Below are 25,551 nucleotides of genomic sequence, written 5' to 3'. Positions count from 1 at the left end.
GGGGCTTTTTGAGACAGGGTTTCTCTGTGTAGCCTTAGCTGTCCTGGACTTGCTTTGTAGACCAGGCTGGTCTCAAACTCTCAGCTAGCTATCCACCTGCCTCTACCTCCCAAGTGCTGGGATTACAGGCATGTGCCACCACTCTTTTTTGTTTGTTTGTTTGTTTGTTTTGGAGACAGGGTTTCTCTGTGTAGGCTTGGCTGTCCTAGATTTGTCTTGTAGACCCAGCTGGCCTCGAACTCACAGCGATCCGCCTGCCTCTGCCTCCCGAGTGCTGGGATTAAAGGTGTGTGCTACCGCCACCCGATGCACCACTACTGCCCGGCATGCCACTACTCCTAAACAATGGAATTGAGCAGCAAGAGACTAGATCTCCACAACAGATTAAACAGAAGCCATCCCAGTGCCCAGACAGCAGTTCCGCATGGTAGCACACCCACAGCAGGCATCTTATCCATCATCAAAGCCTGCCAGCAGCACCACCCACGACAGGCACAGAAGCAGCATGCATCTTAGTCAACTAGGAAGCTCATCAGAAGCTCTCTTCTCAGACCCTTCCAGAGTTACAGGCTAGAATAAATGGCAATAGTCTGTTTCCACCCAAGTTCAAAGGAGAAATTAGACCTTTCACATAAAGATGTTAATATTATAAAGAATCAAGGACCTGTGACAGACTTGAAAGAGACTAATAAAGTTGTCACATGAAGACACCAGAGAAATTTAGATCCATGAAATGACTGAGAAAGGATTTAGAACAAAAGTCATAAAAATGTCCAACAAACTATTAGAATACAGGAAGTAAAATTTAAGGATAGTAGGCAAAAAAAAAAAAAAAAAAGTTAAACAACAGACAATAAAAGTCAGAAGAAGCCAAACTAAGAAACACAAAGTTTCAATAGGAGATTTGACCAACCAGAAGAATTTGACTGTTGAAACAGGACAAAGTAGCTGAAGCTGTCCAGACTCAGAGCAAAAGGGATGAGGAAACTATGCAAGAATGACAGGACACTCCCAAGAGGCCAATCTGGTATATGACAGGGGCTGAATAAAGAGAAGAAAAGGAAAGATAAAGACTTCCGGTAAATGTTTACCTAACTAAATACACTAAGACATACTCTGAGGGACCAAAAACTGAAGATAGTCAACAATCCTGAGACGAAGACGTGGTGTGGTGTTTGGAATACGAATAGTTCGTTGGTGGGCAGTCTGGTGCTGTGTACTCTGATGTTAATTACTGTCCCCCAAGATCTGGTTGCTGCACAAATGAGTAGACATTCACATACTCCCAAAATGATGTTTGTAACCTTCCCTCTCTGCTTGACCCCTAAAAATCTGATACCTGTATAGGTCCAGAAAAAGGTAGGCATGGCAAAGGTTCATGGGCTGGGGGACTAAAGGATCCTGGGAAGGAGAAAGGGGAGATGAGAGGGAAGAGGATAAGGGAGGAGGCTACCATGGGTTAGGTGGAGTAAGAAGCACATGGCTGCCGTGGATGGAGGATTTGGCCCAGATGAAGTATTAGCAAGTATTGGGGAGTGTATAGACGGGAGGTAGCTGGATAGAAATCATTAGAAGTAGATGGCATGGGATTTTGGCAGGGAGATACGAGAAGTAGTTTAAGGGATTAATATCTGCCCTGCCCTAAGTGAACCAAGGCTATTTAAAAATGTAACAGGTGTCTGTGTCTTTTATCGATTGGTAGCCATTTAGACAAAACCGCCATAGCAATTAAAGGGCTAATAATAAATATTAAGTAGATCCTACCTTTAAATTAAAAGAGACAGTAATTCCCATAGGCTCATATATGTGATAGCCTTGTCACTAGGGAGTGGCACTATTTGAAAAGGATTAGAGGTATGGCCTTGTTGAAGGAAATATGTCACTAGAGGTGGTCTTTGAGGTTTTTAAAAGTCCATGCTGGGCCCTGTCTGTCTGTCTGTCTGTCTGTCTGTCTCTTTCTCTCTCTCTCTCTCTCTCTCTCTCTCTCTCTCTCTCTCTCTCTCTCTCTCTCTTCACCCCACCTCCACCCTCCCTCCCTCCGCCCCGCCCCCTCTGTGCTTGCAGATCGGAGTGCAGCTCTCAACCATTTCTTCAGCACCATGGCTGCCATGTCTGCTGCCATGATGTCTGCCATGATGACAAGGGACTAAACTTCTGAAGCCATAAACAAGCTCCCAATTAAGTGCTTTCTTTCAGAAGAGTTGCCTTGGGCCTGGTGCATATTTTCAGCAATAGAACAGTGACCAAGACAGGTAGGAAACAGATCATTTAAGACCCAGAGGCTAGGGAAGTTAGGTCCTACTTCCTGGAGCCCAATGAGACACAAGAGTCCAGCCTGATGCAAACAGCAGGGGATGCTTTCTTGATCCTTCATGACGGGGTCTACCAAGCTCTATTGAGCTGGAGACCCCAAATAAGCAAAGCTTGGATCTTTTATACCCTTACAGAAGCAGAATTGGAGGCTAAATAGAGTTGTTGGACCATGACTGGTTCTTAAGAATGCCCTTTAAAATGATTGGTTACTAGTTATTTTATCCCTGAGAGGGCAAGAGCTCAGCTTGGGACATCATGTGCTGTCAGGTGTTTGGGACAGGTATGAGGGTGTGGTTTTTCTCGGAAAGTATAGAACAGCTCTCAGGCCATCTCGGAAAGTCCTGAGTGGCCAGGGTTGAAAAACAACTTTTCTATCTCTTCAATCACATACAGAAGAGAATGAGCATTACGTGTTGTCAGCAGAGGTCTCAGGACACTTCCCACAGCCTAGAAGAAATATGATGTATTCATAGTGTCGCTAAATGTGTATGAAGAGGCAGTGGGTACTTGTCAAGAATATTTTATCTAGAAAATTTGTTTATTGAAAATGAGCGAGAAAGAGGCAAGTGGTGGTAGCACATGCCTGTAACTCCAACACTCAGGTTTTAGCTCAACCTAGGCTACAAAAAATCTGATTTGAAGAACAAAACAAAACAAAAACAATGAATGGTGAAGAAGAAGAAGACTTACATAAACAAATGCTTAGGGAGTTCACCACCAGACATGATGGACAAGGCTTTCATAGCCATTAGCCTGAGAAGGCCACCAACTGATTACACCACATCACAAATCCTAATGGCAAAGGCAAAATGGTCTGTGCTCAAAACACTCTAGATAGACCTGTCAAGATGAAGTGGGAATGGACAGTAGGTTTACTTCTCCCATTGAGCCATAAGGAACGTGTACCTATAATAAGCTGGAAATTAGACACATTACAAAATACTCAAGTTCAGATCTAAAACATAAAATGTGACGTGGGCAAAACCAGGTGAAGTCGAGAATATTAAAGGTCCCATGGAAGCCTTGGAGTGCTCTTTTGTAGAAGCGCAACACGTGTTATCTATTTTCACAATACACTACTACATAAAAGTGGCAAAGCCAAACAGAGGCAGCAAAAAATTAGGAACAATAAAAGTATTGTCTCCAAAATTAGAAAGCAACTAACAGAATGGTAATAATCCTGTATCTATCTAAAATTACCTTGGGGACCACTGTGGATGGTGCCACACCTAAGCTGGTGGTCCTGGGTGCGGTGAAGAAGCAGGCTGAGCAAGCCATGAGGAGCAAACCTGTAAGTAGCACCATCCCATGGCCTCTGCATATGCTCCTGCCGTTAGGTTCCTGTTTTGAGTTCCTGCCCTGACTTCGCCCATTATGTAAACTGAAATAAAATCCTCCTCAAGTTGCCTTGGTCTTGGTGTTTTATCACAGCAATAGAGACCTTAACTAAGGCCGTATCTATATCACAATACGTGAATTTTCCTCCCTAAAATCTCAAAAGTAAATAAATAAATAAGAATGCTCACTCTTCCTATTTGTGGGCAATGACGTTAGATGCTGTTGTCAAGTATATTAGGCAAGAGAGAGAAGTGCAGCATCCACATAGAAAAGAAGTGAAGTTGTCAATGTTTTCTGATTGCATAATATAGAAATCTCTGCAGATTCCACCACAAAAAGAAAGAAAAGAAAAGAAAAACATGGCAGAACTGATAAATGAAGACACTGACAATACAAGACACTAAGGCAACCACTAACTGTCAGTAGTATCCTTCACACTAACTATAAACTAATGAAAAAAAAATTCAGAGAAAATTTCATTTATAGTAATTACCCTCACCCCTGCAGAAGATACTTAGGAATAAATTTAACCAAAGAGATAAAAGGTCTACACATTGAAAATTACAAACCACTATATTTAAAAAAAAAAAAAAAAGCTTAAAGAGGTATAAAAATGGAAACAAACATACAAACAAAAAAGATAGCCTGTACTCCAGATTAGGTGAATTGATGTTGTTACAGTGTCCATAATGCTCAAGTGGTCTACAGACTCAGTGTTGCCTTTAATTCAGGCTTTTTTCACAGAAACGAGCAATAATCCACATATTTGTTTTAGCCACAAAAGAGCCCATTGGTCCAAAGTAACCATGGGCAAGATGAGCAATAACAAAAATGGATGCACCATACTAGACAACTTCAAATTACTCAACAATGAGTTGTAATTTGAGGCCATTTATTCCATTTTATCATATGCATTGTTCTCAGCCAATAAATGTTATGTTTTGTTATATCTAATTTGGAAATTCTCCAAAAGGGAACAACTCCCCCATCCGAATACAATTGTTCATGGGAAGTACCCAATATGAGACATGTGACATCTGCTCAGACCATGCTGAGGAGGCCTGGATGAGTGGTTATTCCCATTAAGACTGTGGAGGTGGGAAACAGCTGTGTTAGACAGTGCACATTGACTACTCCATCAGGGTTACTGGGGATTCGTTGCTTTGTGGCAGTTTTCATGTACAATAGAATTTCATCCGGATATCAGCTGTTTCTACTGGAAGCTTCCTACAGATGTGCACGTTTCAAAGATGGGTGATATAGGGAGTCAGTACAGGATGACTCCAGAAGCCATGTTCTCAAACCCTGTATTTAACTACTTTCAAACATACCTCAAGTCACTCTACTTGCTCTTTCAAACCTGACTTAATCATCCTACACACTGTGGGAACCCCAGTGCTCCTAAGTGACCCTGAGAGCCCATGGGAATAGAACTGAATAACCAAAAGGCAATAACAATTCAGGCTTCTGTCCACATTTCCACACATCTGGTCCTGCAAGTCCCTCTGCATTCATCCCAGGAATACTGAGTCTGGTGGCCCCAGAACCCAACTTAGACAAGAGCCTTTTAAGAACAAATCCTTAGGCACAGCCCTATGCCAAGCATTCACATATTTATCCAGCAAATGTGTCCTATGTTCCAGGAAGGTTCTGGAGTTGTGGCAGTGTGAAACCAACTGTGGTTCCTGCACTAGGAGTTAAAAGAAGAGGAGATATAGATAGACACTGTCAGGAGATTGGTGGATGAATTCATTAGCTATGATTATGACATGAATGTTAACGTATGTCTCTGGGCACCACAAGATCTCTGGCTTGAAGGGGTGGTCTTCTCAGGTGGTCATGAAAAGCTTCCCAAGATATACCATTAGAACTAGAATGAAAATAATAAATGTTTCTTTTGTGTGTGTATGGGGGGGCGGGGATATTTGTGGGAGAAAGAGGATTTCAGAGAGAAAGCAGGAGTCAGAAAGATCCTGAGGAAGAATGGAATGTGGTGGCTTGTGAGACCAGAAATAAGCAGCATGACTGGAATGCAGAGGTACAGGGAATGCAGGAGAGAGGCAGCATCTGGATGACCAGACAAGGCATCAAGGATGTCTAGATCCCCCCTTACCATGCTGAGAGTTCAGAGGCAAAAACTTGCCCAATCTGATCCATGCCCAGTGCTCTGTGTCCTTGTTCCTTCAGGACTAGTAAGAAGGGGGCGGAAAAACCACCTGGTGATGTTTCTCTTTATCAAATCAATCTCAATATCACTGAAAACAGAACACCTGCATCGAGGTATCTTCTAATGAGACTGTTATTATCCTAAGCATATAATGTCATTTATGACATGTCTACTCCAGTGCACACTCACTTCCTGTGTAGAGGAACAGGCTCCACACCATCTAGTATAATAAACTAGAATATGACAGCTCTGCAAGATGCCAGCCCAGTTATTGCAAAACATGGCAGCAATTTTGGAAGTTTGGAAGGAGGGATTGACCAGAAGGCAACTATGAAGGTTCTTACAGAAGCCAACAGGGAGTTCTGAGTAAAGGAAAGAGATTGGACTCAACTCTTGAAGTATTTTGTTTGAAGAAGAAGAAGAAGAAGAAGAAGAAGAAGAAGAAGAAGAAGAAGAAGAAGAAAAGAAGCTTGTCTATAATAAGGACCTAGACCCTATCACTCTTCTCACAAATCTCTGTGCTGCTGAGATAATAGCAGGATCAGGAAATGCTCTGTGTTTAAAGCACTTGGATAAGTATTCAAGTCTAGAACTAAAAGTATATCAATATTGGTTGGTTAAAAAGACAAAAGCAAATCTAAAACAACACCTTGGTGGTGCAATAGCTTGAAGAGTTGGGGAGGATGGAGTGGAGAGGGGTGGGTTTGGCCAAAGTAAATGATATGCATGTATAAGATTCTCAAACACAAAATAAAAATTCTACAGGTGCACTCCTCTAATCTAAGCACTTGGGGAGGCAGAGGCAGGCACATCTCTATTAGTTTGAGATCACCTGGTCTACAACATGAGTCCAGGACTGCCATGGTTACACAGAAAAACTCTGTCTCAAAAAACAACAACTATTATTATTTGTTGCATGTAATTCCCTTGCATTTCCCAGAATTCCAGAGTCCTCCATGGGAAATAAAGTGACATGTGTTAGGAGACCTGAGGAGGAGCTGGTGAGGTGTCCTGCGGCCAATACTGATGCATAATCTCCTTAGGAAGAAGACACAGGTCATTTAAGGAACCTAAGGATGATGATCAGACATTTTCCTAATCACCATTTAGCTCATGACTGTGACACTTTCTGATCATTGTCTTTGGTAAACAAAACTGAGGACAGTGACTCAGCAGTTGGTACAATGGGTATCCTTGCAGTCCTCCCAGCCACGCCCATTAACATTTACACGTAGACCAGGACACTTTTGGCCCTTGAACACTTGGACAGAAGCCTCAGCTAGCTTCCTGATCCACAGACCTGGATGAAGTCCACTGAGAACCATAAGAAGACCATCTCAGTCAGGAAAATCTACTCTCTTCCCCAGAGCCGTGCGTGAGTAATGGGGAGTGTTCTCTGGATGGAGGTTATCTCTCCCAACATTCTGAGATGATTCCAGAAAGAATATCTCTCTTGTCACTGCACAAGGAACACTAGTTTAAACACCACAGTTATGCCTCTATAGAAAGAAGAAAAGGAACAGAGTTCACAGTGGGCAGCATTTACATCTGATCAGTACATCAATGGTCCTGTCAGTGAGATCTCTGTTGAGATGTCTGTCAACTCCAGAAAAATCACAAGTGGAAGGTCAACCTAGCTTTCATCCCCCTGTGGTTATTCTCCCCACCGAACCGCAGACCACATGAAAGTAAATCTCTCGAAGCTAAAAGAAAGAAGAAACACATCGTAAACACACACACACACACACACACACACACACACACACACACACACACACAAATAGCCCCAATGACTTAAAACAGATTCTTGAGCCTTATGTCATGAAACCTATGAAATGTTAATAAACATAACACATGATACCCTACAATCACGTAGACCCTCGGTGCACCATACATTGCCTGATCACCCAAGCACATCACCAATGCCTTGCATTGTGTTGTGTTTACCACCTTCTATGATCTTAAGTACCATTCACAAAATCATGAGCCTCTAATAAATTGAGTGAATTCTTGTTTATCTTTAATGTCAGACAGTTCAAAAAGCACCAGTGTGCCAGGGAAACACAACGGTCGTGTCTTGTTGGGATTGTGCATCTGCGTATGCCTACCCATCCCTGTCCCACCCTGAGGTACAGAAACTCACACACCTGACAGAGACTACACTCAACACGCACTGCATCTGTTTAAAAAAAAAAGACAGAAGAAAGGATGTAAGAAAAGTATTCATTAGTTCATAGAACGCCCCTTGTATAAGTCAGAAGATTTTGATGTAAAACTGAGATAGGTAATCTTCAGGGATGATCTTGGGCTTATATCCTAACACTGCATTGGGCATGCCTGGGCTACAGAGTAAGTTGAAGGCTAGCCTGGTCAACTTATTCAGACCTGTATCAAAATAAAAGGTACCAGGAGGGAAGAGGTTATGCCTCAGTAGCAGCATGTGTGTCTAGCACATATAAGAACCTGGGTTCAATTTCCTGTACTGTCAAGGAGGAAAAAGTGCTACACAGAATATTTTTGTTCAGAAAAGTCAATACAACTTGTTAATAGGACAACATCTAAAGAAAGAGAGGAGGGACATGGGAAAGTAACCACTATCATTCAGCATTGACCTTACTGTTGCATTATTCGCAGTTTTAATCAGTTTCTCAAATGTATAAAGTGCAATGTGTGTATAATAACATACATTAGACCTGGCCACTCTGTGTCTAGAACATCAGGCTGAGATAAGAACAAAAAAAGAAGAAAGAAAGAAAGAAAAAAAAACCAGTTAAACAGGATTTCAGGATGTTTGACACATGTCCTTCCACAAAGAGAAATGAAGCAAAAGCTAAACTGTCTACCACAACTGGTTGAAACAAGAAGATTTTTAAGGGAGTTGTTGAAGAGCACAGCAGATCTGTCAGCTCCACCTATGAGAACATCAGTGATGTACTATCTAGCAAAGCTACTAGATAGTATTTTAACAAAATAAATAGATAATGATGCATTACAAAATAATTTCAAAATATGTTTTAAAAAGCAGCATATTTATCTCCTAATTATTTTTGTAAGTGAAGAGTCTAGAGACAGAATGAAAGAATGATATGAAGGGATTGAGATGAAACCAGTATGTTTAAATAACCTGAAAATTATAAATAATTAATTCAGCTGTAGATGAAGGAACACCAGTGACTGCAGATTCATTATGTTTCCTAACTAAAATTAAGTAAATTGGCAGAAAATAATTCATTGAGCCAGAAACTGTAAATGTGACAAACATTAATGACAAACCACAGTTTAATAAACAATCTTTTACCAAGAAGAGACTTGATACCCTATGAGCATACACAGGGGGAAGAAGTCCCCCTCAGTCACAGTCATAGGGGAAGGGAGTAAAGGGAAAATGGGAGGGAAGGAGGAATGGGAGGATACAAGGGATGGGATAACAATTTAGATATAATATGAATAAATTAACAAACTATATTAAAAAAATAAAATTAACAATCTTTTTCTCTCTAACATCCAAAGCCAGGCCACCTGTCCTACGCTAAGGGACAGAAAACATGCTCGGGACAGTAACTCTCTCTGGTAGCAGTTGATCCTACCAGCAAAGACATGTTGAGCAGCATAGGCCTGGAATAGTCAAAAGGAAAGTCGGTACACAGCAACCAAACAGACCCTTGGTTGTAGAGATCTCAGGGACTTGGAGAATTTCAAAGGTGATATCCATGACAAATCACTGTTCAAGAGAAATAATCCCGCACTCTCCCTTTGGAGAGCAGAGGCCACGGTATCTGGGAGGCAGGCGAGAAGCTCAGAGATCCGGGGAAAGGGCGGTACACTGAGCACTTCCTTCAGCATCAGAGAAAAACGTTGAGGTGAAAGGAAAACTATTTGGCAACCACTAAGCTGCACATATCGCTGGTGTCCAGGAACATAATCTAAAAAGCTCTGCTTCCGCGGCGGTGGTGGCGCGCGCCTTTAATTCCAGCACTTGGGAAGCAGAGGCAAGCGGATCGCTGTGAGTTCGAGGCCAGCCTGGTCTACAGTGCAAGTCCAGGATAGTCAAGGCTACACAGAGAAACCCTGTCTCAAATAACAAAAACAAAGAAACAACAACCACAAAAACCCCTCTGCTGTGGGTAACTTGCTCACTCATTTTTGCTAAACTGATTCCTACATAGTGAAAAGATGATGTCAAAAGAGCCTTTGCTGAGCCCATTGTTAGAGAAAACATATAGAACCCTGGAGTTTTCCATTCAGTGACAGCAAAAAGGTAATCCTCCCTAGTTTGAGAAGCCAAGTAAGTCTTCCCCATTGAATTCAGTGGTCTCCCCAACTGCCAGCTTCTGGCACCATCACCACTAGTTCGTGGTCTTTGTGGGCCAGTTTATCCAAAAGAGATTTCATGGTAACCTATGGCCATCCACAGGCAACAGCAGCAGCCTGCCTGGCTGGGCAAAGCCAGAGGCAAGTGTGTGCACACATAGACACACAGACACACACACACACACACACACACACACACACACACACACGGGGTGGGGGGTTGAGGGAGAAAGGGAGGAAGGAAGGGAGGATGGCAAAGCTGCAGGAGCCATGCCAGAGGCCAGCCAGCCAGTCAGATGATACATCTCTAGTACAGTGGCAGAAAACAGTACTCATACCAAACGTCCCTCAATGAGAACATGTATTCACATATTCGTAGGTGAAGTTACACTCACTGCCAATGATCCATCCAGCAGAGTAACGAATGAGTGCTGTTTTTGCTGACTACCTATTTATGTGGTTTCCAGAAAAGAAAAGCTTGTGACCTTTGCCCTGGAAAGATCATGTCCTCTATGGCAATGCCAGTTTTCAAACACCGTTATGAAAGAATGACTTCGGATTCTGAGAATTCAGAAAAAAAATGATGACCTGTCCACTCAGAGCCTCTGCATCTCTAATGTGCTTGCTTGGCTGAACATCAGAAGGGTGCCAAGAAGTATGGAAGGCAAGAACTGAGGGTGAGCTGGCAGGAAGAAGGAAAGAATGCTAGAGAAGGCCACAGAAAATGTGTCCCATGCCTAAGGACACCTTGTGTAGGGAAGGGCTGGTATAGAGCCAAACCAACCCTTTGGTGCTCTTGTGGGTATGGCAACCCCATGGAGTCACAGCTGCTGTGAGATTTAATGACACCTCTGTAAGAAACTCTCCAGACAGACCTGTGGAGGTTATGTTATAAAACCATCATCAAATCCCCAAGGTAGGACCTAGCACACTGCACAGAAAGACATGCCTAGACACATGCAGCCACATACAATCTATCATGAATGTTTCCTTGACAACACACAAGAATAACTCCACACAGAACTTCTGTTCCCCCGCAGTACAAACACTGGATGTGAGACCTGGCTGCCATATAAAATGATAAAAGAGACACATACATGGTCCCAGGGTGGCTTTTTATTTTAGATTTGTTGCTGTGCTATATGCAAGCTCTTTATCAAGAGCCTCTACATACACATATATGTGTAACTGTATGTGGCTGATCATGGTGTGTGTGAGTCAGTGTGTGGAGTGTGAGACTGGGGGGGGGGGTGACGGTGACTAAGTGTGTGTGTGTGGGTGCACGAATGTGACACATGCCCAGCTGTATGACCCGACAACCCTACTTCTTGCCTGATGAGCTAACAGAACATTATGCAGAAACGTGTTAACGTGGAGAAAGCCTTAAAGAGCAGTTAGCACAGACTTGTCCACAGAAGCAAAAGATAGAGAGCTAGTACATATCACTTCTAAAAAATGAGGTCATTCAGTGAAAAGATCGGAAGTGGTCACTAAAGGAAGGGGTTCAAGTTTCTCGGCTTTTGGCTGGTGACCGTCTCTCTAGGACAAGTGAAATGCAAGAAAGAAAAGATCATGCGTCCTTATGACTTCGTTGAGGTGTGCCACTCCTTCAATACCTATTCAATGTAGTTCTTCAAGCCTTGGATAGAGCAATAAGGCAACTGAAGGGGATCAAGCAGATACAAACTGGAAAGAAAGAAGTCAAAGAATCTTTATTTGCAGATGATAAGACAGTGCACATAAGTGATCCTAAAAATTCTACCAGGGAACCCTTACAGCTGATAAGCACTTTCAGCAAAGTAGCTGCATACAAAATCAACTCAGAAAACCAGTAGCCCTCCTGTATACAAATGACAGACTGAGAAAGAAGTCAGGGAAACAAAACCTTTCACAATAGCCTCAAAGAATGGAAAATATCTTGAGGTAACTCTAGGCAAGTGTTTGAAGAAATAAATGGAAGAATGCAAGGGAGACAAACCTGTTTTTGTTTTGATCCCAAGTGTGGGATGGAGAAGAGGGCAGGATGTTTACCACTTAGACGTGAGAGAAAAGGATGTTTTTCCCACTTAAAAGTCAACTTCGTGGGGGAGTTTGGTGAAAAACACCCTTGAACAGACTGAGAGGATATGTGTATGTACACACACACACACACACACACACACACACACACACACACACACACACACACACACACACACACACACACACATATTTGGAGATATATGTATATCTCCAAAACAAGAGAAGAGGCTTTTTGGTTGGAACTTGGTTTTTGGCTGTTCATCCCTGAACTTCAAGAGGCTCCTAAAGAGAACTAACTGCTCCAGGAAAAGTTTCAAAGGCTTTACACTACAGCTGAGGCTTGAGGTTCCAGCTGCTGCTCCCAGTTCCAACAACTTTAGTGGAATTGCTGGTCTGCTGAAAATCCTGCTAACTACACCAAGAACGGATACCCTTAAGGTTTCATTGTAGTGTTCTTTAATGTCCTTTTCTGATAGTTTGGGTTAGTCGGGTTGTTAGGGAGGCAGGCTTGTTTAATAAGTTCATAATAAATATAATTGATAAGAAAATTGAGCCTACAGAAGAAGATATCAGAAGACAGATCTCCCACACTCATGGCCTGTAGGATTCACATGGTAAAAATGGCCACCCTCTCAAAAGCTATCTATGGGTTCAAAGCAATTCTCACCAAAATCCCAACACAGTGCTTCACAGACCTAAAAAGAACAATTCTCAACTGCATACGGAAAACTGAAAAAACCCAGGCTAGCTGAAATAACCATGAGCAATAATAGAACTGGATCTCTGTGGGTGGCAAGAGGTTAAGTCAGGTGAATGTGGAGGCAGAGGCAGGCCTCTGAATGCGAGGCCATCCTGGTCTACATAGTAAGTTGCAGGACAGTCAGAGCTACACAGAGAAGCCCTGTCTTGAAAAACAAAAACAAAAACAAAAATGACATCATTAAATTTGTAGACAAGTGTAAAGAATGAGGGAAAAATACAACCTGGACCCAGAAAAATAAGTATTATGTGTTTTGCTTATATTATCCATTAAACATATGATAACCAAGCCACAATTCATGGACCCAGAGATGTTAAGTATAGAGGAAGGGATGAGGGGGTCCCATAAATCACTATGGCAGGGGGAAATAGAATAGATTTTATGGGTGGACTGCAGTCAAGAGAGGAGACAGGAACAGGTGGGAAGGAAGAGAGGAAATGAGATTGAGGGAGAAAATGAGGGGAGAGGAGCTAGCATTGAAGAGCATTTAAGTGGCAGTGTGGACACCCAGTGCAGTGGCAACTTCCCATACATATGGAAGCATTCCTAGCAAAGTCTCCACAGAATGAGGAAGACAGGACCCCTACTGGCTGTATCTTGCCACCAAACAAAGCTTCCAGCGCTGGGACTGGGTTTCATCCAATTGACTTGTCGATTAAAGTGGCCCATTGGAAATATCCAAACAACCCCGGATGTTGATAAGGCAACAGGTTGCTCTCCACATACTGACATCAAGGCCCCATTGCTGAAGACAGCACCCACACAACTCACTGAACATGGAGAGGGTGAGCTGGTGCCTACATAGAGCCTTCAACCCCATGTTCTAGTGTCCAGGACATAGAAAGGGGTGCAGCTGAGTGCCAAAAGAGAAGAGTGAACACCAAGCCAGTCACAACGCCTTTGAGCGACAATCTGTCTTGCCTGTAATATAACAACGGAGCAATGGAGGCACAGACCTTGTAGGAGTAACCACCCAATGTCTGATTTGACCTAAGGCCCACTCCATAAAATCGAACTCACACCTGACACTGCTTGGGTCCAGAGTCTACAAAGAACCAGTCTCTAGATATACCCAATAGGTAAAAACCAAATACTTCTGGCGAAAAAAGAAGAAAACAATAAAATGACTCCTAATGGTATTCTGCTATACTTGTAGATTGGTGCCTTATTTAGCCATCATCATAGTTGCTTCGACGTACAGCATACAGGAACAAAAACAGAGACCCACAGCAAGACATTACACACACACACACATACAGAGAGAGAGAGAGAGAGAGAGAGAGACAGACAGACAGACAAACAGCCCCTTCTCTTGGGGCTCTTCTGTTTTTCTGTTGGCTCATCTTGTCCAACATTGATATGACGGCTTCTGTTTTATCTTTTTATTTTATTTTATTTTATTTTATTTTTTGGTTTTTCGAGACAGGGTTTCTCTGTGTAGCCTTGGCTGTCCTGGACTCGCTTTGTAGACCAGGCTGGCCTCGAACTCACAGCAATCCGCCTACCTCTGCCTCCCGAGTGCTGGGATTAAAGGCATGCGCCACCACGCCGGGCTTTATTTTATTTTTTAAAGATGTATTTATTTATTTATTATGTATACAATGCTCTGCCTGCATTAGGCCTGCAGGCCAGAAGAGGGCACCAGATCTCATTATAGATGGCTGTGAGCCGCCATGTCTTTGCTGGGAATTGAACTCAGAACCTCTAGAAAAGCAGACAGTGCCCTTAACCACTGAGCCATCTTTCCAGACCTATTTTATTTTCTTAAAAACAACAAACGCACCTACATTCCTTCCTACATATCATATCACTAACTTTCGAAATTTGGAAAAACTATATGTGTACTCCTATAGAGTACACCCTACAAATAATGAGAGCTGCCTCATGGCTTCGTGTGCATTCACAATGTCTCCAAAAACATTAAAATGTGGCTTGAATGGGGTTTTCTGTTTTTGTTTTCCATTCTGTTTTGTCTTTTTAAATTACTTTTCCAGGTTAGCATATAAATTATTTGGGGGTAATACCACATTTTTCAGGCATGTCTTTCTTTTCTCTTGTTTATTCCACTCCCCCACTCCCCAGCCTTACCCACCATATGTTCTCTTCCTACCCCCTGAATAGTCTCCCCTTTTGCTTTCATGCAACGCATCTACCGTTACTGTCTTTTTTCCTCCTCATGAAACCTTTCTTTGTTCCCTTCCCTTTCTAATTTCATGACCTACACACACACACACACACACACACACACACACACACACACACACACACACAAATATGAAGACATACATTTATATTTAAAATTAGATTGTAGTTTGTAATTTATATTGACGTATGCCACAGGTGTTCACATCCATACCGATAAGGCACCTATGTAGAATTTTTTTTTCCCTAACTGGTGAATTGGCACAAAACCATTCTCTAACCCAGGAAGAAATTCCAGAAAAATAATAAATCACAGCTCAATAAAGAGTTTCTTTCTTACTGTCCAAAGCCAGGGCTCTCTTCATTGCTAAAGGAGAGATAGCATACCTTGGAAAGCGGCTTTCCCTGGTGGCAGTTGATCCCACCAATGTAGATCATGTTGGGCATCACAGGTCTGGGGAAGTCCAGGACAAAATCAGTGCGTAACAGCCAAATGGACACGGGGCTGAAGAGGTCAGGCATAGTCACTGGGGTCTGCAGAACTTCAGAGGCAATTTCTGAAGCAGTTTTGAAAAAATAGGGGCAAAATGCACGTTCTTCGATGTAGGAGAGATGGTTCCACACTCTCTCCATGAAAGTCATGGTGTCTGCGAATTGTGAGAAAACTTGAGGAACATAAGAGAGAGGACTGGGGCACTGGGCACCCTCTTCAAGATAGTGGCAAAATATACCTCTTGCAAAGACCACTGATGGAAGTGACAGGTATTTGGCAACAGTTAAGCCACACACATCAAAAGGATCCAGAAACACAGCATCAAAAGCGCTCTGCTTCAAGTACTCCACTAACTTCTTGTCGTTAAACACACTTCTGCAGAGTGAAAAAATTAGCTTGAAGAAACCTTTGGCTGAGCCTGTTGTTAAAGAACGCATACTTTGTTCTGGAGTTTTCAACTGAGTGTCCGAAAAAAACTTAAACTCACGGTCCAGATCCTCCAGAGTGTGAGAAGTTGAGTATGTCTTCACTGTAACGTTCAGGGATCGTCCCAGTTGCCAACTCACCTCTGGCACGACTACCACCACCTCATGCCCTCTGTGCAGGAGTTCCTCCACAACCGTCTGCATGGTGAACCAGTGGCTCCCATCCATGGGCACCACCAGCAGCCTGCCTGCCTGGGCAAAGCCAGAGGCCAGCAGCAGACACACACACAGAGGAAGGGAGGCTGGAGACTCTGCAGGAGCCATGGCAGAAGCGCAGCCCAGGGCAGTCCAGTTGCTCTGACTCTATGCTTTTCTGATAGAGCTGGTTGAAAAAGCAGAGGCACAAGACCTACCACAGTGGACACAGGTATTTGTATGTTTGCAAGCAGTGTTAATGGTTTACTCAAAAAGAACAATAATTAAATACATTGGCTTCAATAGCTATTTGGGTACTCTCCAGATAAGCAGTTTATGATCTTTGCTTAGGAAAGAGCATGACATCAACTGCAGAAACAGTTTTGAAAGAGTGATGAAGCAATGTGTTTGGATTTTGACAACTCAAAAGAACTAAGAAGCTGTCTATAAAGGAGCCTCTGCAACCATCATATGCTCATTTATACATTACAAGAAGCTAAGAAGGAAGGACAGTGAGAGTCACCAAGAAGAAGTAGAGAATTCTAGAGGACTCTCTCTGAAGGACACATTATGTTGGAAAGGACTTGTCAGGTCTCTTGAGATCATGGATCTTAGATTTTAGGAGCCTTGGCTGACTGGCACTGAGCTTTGGACTCTGCCCTGCCTGGTCTCCAGCAAACTAATAACCCAGCCACTGTCGCTGTCAACTAGGAAACAGTGGTTCTGTTAGATACACGTTAGAGAGTTCCTGCTCTTTCTAGCTACAATGCTAAGGCAGGATGACTCTTTTTCCTGAGCCTGGCTTATAGACAGACATCCCGACAGAGACAGAAGATGAAGATCATCCAAAGTTGGAAAACTGTAGATTCCAATGGCGAGAGTCAGATTCAGTTACTCCTGTCACAATGGCCGGGCTTCTGCTTTTCTAGGAACAAATGGGCCTGGATCTCAGGACCCGCACATTTCACCACAGTTCCAGGTGAAGCTGATGGTGTTGGACATGGCTGGGGGGTGGGTGGGGGGCAATAACGAGTCAGAACATAATGACAGTGTATGCAGTGTGCTTTTTTTTTTTTTTTCAAGTGTAGCCTTTACTGTCCTGGACTCTCTTTGTAGACCAGGCTGGCCTCGAACTCACAGCAATCTGCCTGCCTCTGTCTCCCGAGTGCTGGGACTAAAGGTGTGTGCCACCCCCACCGGGCCAGCAGTATGCTCTTAAAAGAGACTCAAATTGCTATTTGTTTCTGACAAACAGTTGGCTAAAACAGTGAGGCTCACCACAGATAGTGAAGGCACAGTGCTCCTCCCACCACACAGGCACCAGGGCAGTGAGACCTCTGCGGAGAGACTCTCAGAGCAATGTTATGGCTGTTTCACCAAAGAGTGTAAGAGTTTCATGTGGTTGACTTTCGATACTGTCATGCATCATCTTTAAACTAATTTTCATGTGTGGAAAACATAATCCCATGTCTTCTTATGTGTACATGCAGGTGTTGCCACAACGTCTGTCCAAGAATCCACTGTCTCCAAGTTGAGGGTCTCAACAGTGGCAGAAGAAAAACAAATTATTGAATTTTGAGTGGACTTAACTTGGGACCTCTGGTACTATTCCACTGATTACATGAGAGAGATACTTTTGAGATACTTGGATATTGGAGGTTGGTCTAAGTGCTATGCATTTGGATGCTAATTACTGACTTCCAGGATCTAGTTGCTGCCCTGAACCTAGCCTCCCTGATTGGCTGAATAAAAAGCCTGCAAAGGGTGCTGAGGAATAAAGGGGCAGAGTGAAAGTTCTCAGGCTTGGAGGACAGAAAGCATCTTTGGAAGCAGAGGGACCTTAGGAAGAGGACCACAGTGATGAGTCAGATGGAAAGAGCACGTGGTCTGATCGGCATGAACGGAGGAGATAGACAACATTAACAAGTGTTTTGGGATTACAGATGAAAGGTAGCTACAAAGAAGTTATTAGAAGCGGATGGCATGGGTCTGGGAGACACAGAAGGTAGTTCAGGGGATTAATATCTGTCCTGCCACAGATGACTAAAGGCTATTGTAAATACAACAGGCGTCAGCCTGGAGAGATGGCTCAGAGGTTAGGAGTTCCGCTTGCTCTTCCAAAGGTCCTGAGTTCAATTCTCAGCAACCACATGGTGGCTCACAACCATCTATAATGTGATCTGATGCTTTCTTCCAGCTTGCAGGTGTACATGGAGGCAGAAGACTGTATAATAATAATAAAAAATAAATAAATCTTAAACAGATTTTATTGATTGATGGTGGGTTAGAAAATACTGCTGTCATAACTTAGCCTAATAACAAATATATAATTAAGCCAAACCATTAAACTAACAGCAAGCCTTAGAGAAACCTAGTTACACACTCTGTTCCAGTTTCCTTCCTTGTTACTATGGTAAAGTCCTCAGACAAAATCAACTTAATGGAGAAAGAGTTTACTTTAGCTCACAATTCTAGGTCACAGTCCAACACTGCAGAGAGGCAGAGGTAGCAGAACTTTTTTCCATTGATTTGTTCATTCATTTTATTGTTTATTTATTAATTGTTATTATTCATTCTTATCCTGATTGCAGTCCTCTCCCTCTTTTTCACCCATTTCCCCTTCCCCTTCTCCTCAGAAGATACCCGTGGCTACGAACCCACCCTGGCACATCAAGTCGCAGCAGGACTGGGCGCATCCTCTCCCACTGAGGCCAGACGAAGCAGCCCAGCTGTGGGGAAGGGATCCAAAGGCAGACAACAGAGTCAGAGAACAGCCCCCACTCCAATTGTTAGGGAACCCACATGATGACCAAGGTACATATCTGCTACGTATGTGTAGGGGCCCACCCATGCTTTTTGGTTGGTGGTTCAGTCTCTATGAGCCCTGACTGAAGAAGATATCAGCCCTTATGGAAGCCTTCATGGAAGAAGATGGAAGGATGTCTCACGCTCATGGGTTTGTACCTTTTTGTTCTTTGTTTTTCCAAACAGGGTTTCTCGGTGTAATAGCCCTGCTGTCGTAGAACTCTCTTTGTAGACCAGGCTAGCCTTGACTCACAGTGATCTGCCTGCCTCTGCCTCTGCCTCTGCCTCTTCATCCTGAGCCCTGGGATGAAAGGTGTGTGCCACCCTGCCAGGCTCGGAATTGTACATTTAACATAGTAAAAATGGTAATCCTATAAGAAGCAATCAATAGAATCAATGTAATCCCCATCAAAATTCCAACACAATTCTTTGCAGACCTTCATAGGACAATCCGCAACTTCATATACACACACACACACACACACACACACACACACACACACACGCACTCGGAAACACACACACACACACACACACACACACACCACCACCACCACCACCACCACCACCACACAAACAAACCAGGGGTAGCTAGAACAATTCTGAACAAAACTAGAATCTCACGAAGTTTCACCATTCCTGATCACAAATTATATTACAGTGCTATAGTAACAAAAGCAGCATGTTATTGGCATAAAAACAGATACTTTGATCAATGGGATCAAATTCAAGACCAAGGCATAAACTCACACACCTATAGATATCTGATTTTTGATCAGGAAGTCAGAAATTCACACTGATAAAAAACAAAACACAAAAGCAGCACTTTCAACAAACAGTGTTGGCAAAAGTGGATGGCTGTATGCAGAAGAATGCAAATAGATCGATATCTAGTACCCTGTACTAAACTCCACCCCAAATGGATCAAAGACCTCAACATAAAACCACATATACTGAGCCTGGTGGAGAGAAAGTGGGAACTAGCCTTGAGCACGTTGGCCCAGGACACAACTTCCTGAACAGAACAGAGACAGCTCAGACACTAAGATCAACAACTAACAACTGGGACCTCACAACACGGAGAAGCTTCTGGAAGGCAAAGGACACCATCAATCTAACCTACAGAATGGGAAAAGATTTTTACCAACTCCCCATTCAAAAGAGGACTAAAATACAAAATAAAGAACTCAGGAATATATAAAACAAGTAATCCCAGGGGTACAGTAGGCCACTGCTGAACAGAGGTCCTGAGGGCTCTCCTCTCCAGAAATCTGGTTTACCTGGGCACAGAGAAGGGAAGTGACTCCCTCTGTTCCCATTGGGCTGCAAAAGACCAATTGGTGAAAAGTTTCACAGACCTGGGTCCACTTCCATAAGACACTTCTAAGCTGCCCCTGAATTAACAAGGGCCCTGATCCTGAGACAGGCTCTCAGGAAGTTACTGCAAACTGAAGTGACACCCTGGGATCATTCTTCCATTTTACAATCCAAGGCTTAAAATCCAGGGCCCACAGAGTAGGGATGCGCTTTTTTGTCTTTTTCTTTTGTTCTCTAGGCCCTTCCCCTTGTCTTTTCTTCCCTTCTCCCCTTCCCTGTTGGTCCCTTTACTCTTTTGCCTTAACTTTGACTCTATTCTATATTGAATGTATGGAACTTAGGATGCACATTAAAGCTTAGGGTTTTTTTAGGGGGAGGTCCTCCTGTTGGCTCATGATTTAGGCCACCCCTGCATTCTCCTTCAGGGTCTTCCTCCTGAGCTTGAGAGGCACAAGGACCTGGATTCTCTCTGCCCAAGAGTGCAAGGATCTGCATGCTTCCTCTCCAGGGAGCAGCCTCTGCAGATGCTTTGTGAGAGCTTTGAGGCATAAAGGCATCCTGCTCCTCCTTGCAGCACCCCTAAAAGTAATGAGAGCTGCTTCATGGCTTGATGTGTTTTTCAATGTCTCCAAAAAAATTAAAGTGTAGCTTGAGAGGGTTTTTTTTGTTTTTTGTTTTTTTTGTCTTTTACAATTATTTTTCTAGTTTTCTTTGTTCCCTCCCCTTTCTAATTTCATGACCTACACACACACACACACACACACACACACACACACACACACACACACAAATATGAAGACATACATTTATATTTAAAATTAGATTGTAGTTTGTAATTTATATTGACGTATGCCACAGGTGTTCACATCCATACCGATAAGGCACCTATGTAGAATTTTTTTTTCCTAACTGGTAAATTGGCACAAAACCATTCTCTAACCCAGCAAGATAAATAATAAATCACAGTTAAGTAAAGAGTTTCTTTCTTACTGTCCAAAGCCAGGGCTCTCTTCATTGCTAAAGGAGAGATAGCATACCTTGGAAAGCGGCTTTCCCTGGTGGCAGTTGATCCCGCCAATGTAGATCATGTTGGGCATCACAGGTCTGGGGAAGTCCAGGACAAAGTCAGTGCGTAACAGCCAAATGGACACGGGGCTGAAGAGGTCAGGCATAGTCACTGGGGTCTGCAGAACTTCAGAGGCAATTTCTACAGCAATTTTGAAAAAATAGGGGCAAAATGCACGTTCTTCGATGTAGGAGAGATGGTTCCACACTCTCTCCATGAAAGTCATGGTGTCTGCGAATTGTGAGAAAAGTTTAGGAACATAAGAGAGAGGACTGGGGCACTGGGCACCCTCTTCAAGATAGTAGCAAAATGTAACTTTTGTAAAGACCACTGATGGAAGTGACAGGTATTTGGCAACAGTTAAGCCACACACATCGAAAGGATCCAGAAACACAGCATCAAAAGCGCTCTGCTTCAAGTACTCCACTAACTTCTTGTCGTTAAACACACTTCTGCAGAGTGAAAAAATTAGCTTGAAGAAACCTTTGGCTGAGCCTGTTGTTAAAGAACGCATACTTTGTTCTGGAGTTTTCAACTGAGTGTCCGAAAAAAACTTAAACTCACGGTCCAGATCCTCCAGAGTGTGAGAAGTTGAGTATGTCTTCACTGTAACGTTCAGGGATCGTCCCAGTTGCCAACTCACCTCTGGCACGACTACCACCACCTCATGCCCTCTGTGCAGGAGTTCCTCCACAACCGTCTGCATGGTGAACCAGTGGCTCCCATCCATGGGCATCACCAGCAGCCTGCCTGCCTGGGCAAAGCCAGAGGCCAGCAGCAGACACACACACAGAGGAAGGGAGGCTGGAGACGCTGCAGGAGCCATGGCAGAAGCGCAGCCCAGGGCAGTCCAGTTGCTCTGACTCTATGCTTTTCTGATAGAGCTGGTTGAAAAAGCAGAGGCACAAGACCTACCACAGTGGACACAGGTATTTGTATGTTTGCAAGCAGTGTTAATGGTTTACTCAAAAGAACAATAATTAATAGCCATTTGGGTGCTCTCCAGATAAGCAGTTTATGATCTTTGCTTAGGAAAGAGCATGACATCAACTGCAGAAGCTGTTTTGAAAGAGTGATGAAGCAGTGTGTTAGGATTTTGACAACTCAGAGGAATTAAGAAGCTGCCTTTCTGGAAGCTGGCTGGGGCATCCTAGTTTGCTTTCTAGTGCTGTTGTAAACACCACAACTAAAAGCAAATTGCGGTGGTAGCTTACAGTTCACCATGAAGCGAAGTCAAGGCAGGGATTCAGGGTAAGGACCTAGAGATAGGCCTTGCAATGGAAGCCATGGAGAAACCCTTCTTACTGGCTTTGAGATACCAGAAGAACTAAAATTGGATTTCAGGGTTACTGGGGCAAAGGTTAAGAAATAGGCCTACAGGAGATAGTCTGGACAGCTGCAAAGAGCAGCCCTACTAGAGAAAGCGTTGCCTAGTGACTGACCCAAAGGGTCCCAGTGGAGATAGAGTTGATAAGAGACCCACTTTTTTTGTTTTTGTTTTTGTTTTTTGTTCTTGTTTTGTTGTTGTTTGGTTTTTTGTTTTGTTTTGTTTTGTTTTTTGAGACAGAGTCTCTCTGTGTAGCCTTGGCTGTCCTGGACTCAGTAAGTAGATGAGGCTGCCCTCGAACTCACAGCAATCCACCTGCCTCTGCCTCCTGAGTGCTGGGATTAAAGGTGTGCGCCACCATGCCTGGCAAGAGACTCACTCTTATAGCCACATTCCTGCCTGCCCACCGGGGGAAAGGTTAATAAGATACCAGATAACTTCCCTGGACAAAGTATTGAACAAAGAGAACAAGGAAAACTCAGCCATGGGTGGTCTTGGCACCTTTTTCTGTAGCCTGTCACTTTAGACATTAGACCTCTTTATGTTACTCAACCAATAGATGATCGCCCGGCTAGGACCTCCTTGCTTTGGAGTGCTGGGAGGGGTGGGAGGCTATAAATTTCACCTCAGCTCAGAGATCAACGCTCTTTCTGGATATCACTGTGTTGGTGACTGGTCAGAGCCCAGCTCAAGTCAATTAAAGGTCCTCATGTATATTGCATTGGTATCAAGTCCTGGTGGTCTTTCTTGGGGGTCTCGTGATCTGGCTTGTTCCCTCTGGCTCACTCGGCTTGTTGTTTGTTTTGGTTAGTTGATTGTTTGTTTGTTTGTTTGTTTGTTTTAGGCAGGGTTTCTCTTGTAGTCCCATCTGTCTTGGAATCACTTTGTAGACCAGGCTGGCCTCGAACTGACAAAGATCTGCCTGCCTCTGTCCCCCGAGTGCTGGGATTAGAGATGTGTGCCGCCATACCTGGCATGCTCAGTTTGTTTTTTTATACAACCCAGGACCACTTTCCCAAGAGTGTCACAGTCCACAATGGGCTGAGTCTTCCCATACTTATCCCACATTTATCAAGAAAATGCCCACACACTTGCCTCCAGAGCAGTCTTTTTTTTTTTTTTTTTTTTTAAGATTTATTTATTCATTTATTTATTTTGTATACAGTGTTTCACCTGCATGTCAGAAGAAGGCACCAGATCTCATTCTAGATGGTTGTGAGCCACCATGTGGTTGCTGGGAATTGAACTCAGGACCTCAGGAAGAGCAGACAGTGCTCTTCATCTCTGAGCCACCTCTCCAGCCCCAGAGCAGTCTTATAGAGGCATTTTCTCAATTCTGGTTTGCTTTTTCCACATGACCCTAGCTTGTGTCAAATTTACAAACAAAACAAAATAAAACACAAAACTCACCACCAGGAATGACAGCAACAGCAGCAGCAACAACAACAACAAAACCTAACTAGCCAGCATATGGGGATACAGAAGGCAAGGCCTCCCCAGTGTCTGTGGAAATCAGCACATAATGGCCAGGCTCTGGTCAGGGAATAAAAGTTTGAGTTCTATCTGCAAATTTAAATAGGGGGATGAACTGTCTTAAGGAGAGGTGGAGCAGTCAATAGGCAAGAGGACAGAAAGTGATGCGGCCAGGAAAGCAAATAGAGAGGAAGTGGCTAAGAGCAAAGTCCTGAGAGCTGTGTGGTCTCCCTGTCCATTTCCTGGCCCAGACCTCGTGTTGCTAGCCCATTTTTGTCTCCAGCCCTTCCCCCACGACAGTTCCCAAGCTTTCTAGCCACACCAGTCTCCCTCAACACTCCAAATGCAAATCCCTTCGCTTTGACTCTCCCACGCCCACCCCACAGGTCCCTCTATCCTTATTCCTGTTCTCCATCTTTCAAACTCTCAGCTGAAATAAAACTTAGTTTTTACCTATTTCCTTCATTCAGGTCCTGTTAGAGGTTGGAGGAGAGAAAGTGGGGGCTGTATACAGAGGGTGGGAAGCACCCCAACAGGATTTTTTTTGAAGTTAATATGTGTGTACATATGCTTGCAGTGTGTGTGTGTGTGTGTGTGTGTGTGTGTGTGTGATTGTTGGAGATTAAATAAAGGTTGAGGACGAAATAAGGTTCACAGAACCTTAGAAGATCTTCACAAGTTTTGTATTGAAAGATATAATTAAGGGGAAACCATTTTAAGGTTCCTTTGTATATCCTAAAGCAGAGAGTATATAAACACATATTCCACTTAATCGGTGAAAGCTCCAGGAGCATGTGGCTCCAATGCTTTAGTCTTTATTTTATTTTATTTTCAGGTAGCAATAAATACATACTTTAACATGCAAGCTCACTGGAAAATGGGCACAGCCTCTCTGCCCCACTCAGGAGGGCAAGCGCTTCCGCAATGGAACTACGTTGCCCATAAACCTCCGCCTGGCGCGACGCATCCTGGGAAATGTAGTCCTCATATAAATCTGAGGGGGGAGGGGGCGAAATCACTTTCCAGAGACCCGCCCTCGCCAGCATGGCGGTGCCCGTTCGGAGAGAGTTCGTTTACTCTGTGCTGTGGCCAGGGCGGGGGTCTGGGCTATAGGCAGTAAGTGGGGCTGGGGAACGGGGCGCTGGGAGGGACAAGGGCAGCGTAGGGACGCTGGCGGCTTGAGGCCAGGCGCGTCACAGGGGTCGAGCCGCGGGGACGCGCGCCTGGTCGCGCTCCTGGGCCCTGGGTGGCTTGGTGGGCGGGAAGGCCTCTGAAATGGCATGACGGGAATCCAGCCCGCGAGCTCGAGGCCTGACTTGTGAGTTCCATTTCTTGGGCTGTTCTTCCGAGAATTGTGTTGAAAAGGAAAAGAACTGCGTTTTGGCCGTGCCTGTCAC

At 43.8% G+C, this 25,551-nt stretch overlaps 2 protein-coding genes across 2 annotated transcripts in view; both read right to left on the bottom strand.

The window, feature by feature from the left end:
* The window catches only part of LOC127196655 (UDP-glucuronosyltransferase 1A7-like), a 45,421-nt gene extending 29,111 nt beyond the window's left edge, over positions 1-16,310 (bottom strand). The window contains exon 1 of the mRNA XM_051154515.1: positions 15,785-16,310. Coding sequence (XP_051010472.1) covers positions 15,785-16,295 — 511 coding nt within the window. The 5' untranslated portion in view covers positions 16,296-16,310. The remainder of the gene's footprint in view (positions 1-15,784) is intronic.
* LOC127196518 (UDP-glucuronosyltransferase 1-6) overlaps positions 1-22,207 on the bottom strand; it is a 118,570-nt gene extending 96,363 nt beyond the window's left edge. Inside the window, exon 1 of the mRNA XM_051154290.1 lies at positions 21,326-22,207. Within this exon, the coding sequence (XP_051010247.1) occupies positions 21,326-22,180 (855 nt within the window). The 5' untranslated portion in view covers positions 22,181-22,207. The remainder of the gene's footprint in view (positions 1-21,325) is intronic.
* Between the last annotated feature and the right edge of the window lie 3,344 nt (positions 22,208-25,551).

Source organism: Acomys russatus, chromosome 12 (assembly GCF_903995435.1).
Source record: "Acomys russatus chromosome 12, mAcoRus1.1, whole genome shotgun sequence".
NCBI lineage: Eukaryota > Metazoa > Chordata > Mammalia > Rodentia > Muridae > Acomys > Acomys russatus.
The sequence above is the reverse complement of the archived record's forward strand: the minus strand, read 5'-3'. Positions and strand labels throughout refer to the sequence as shown.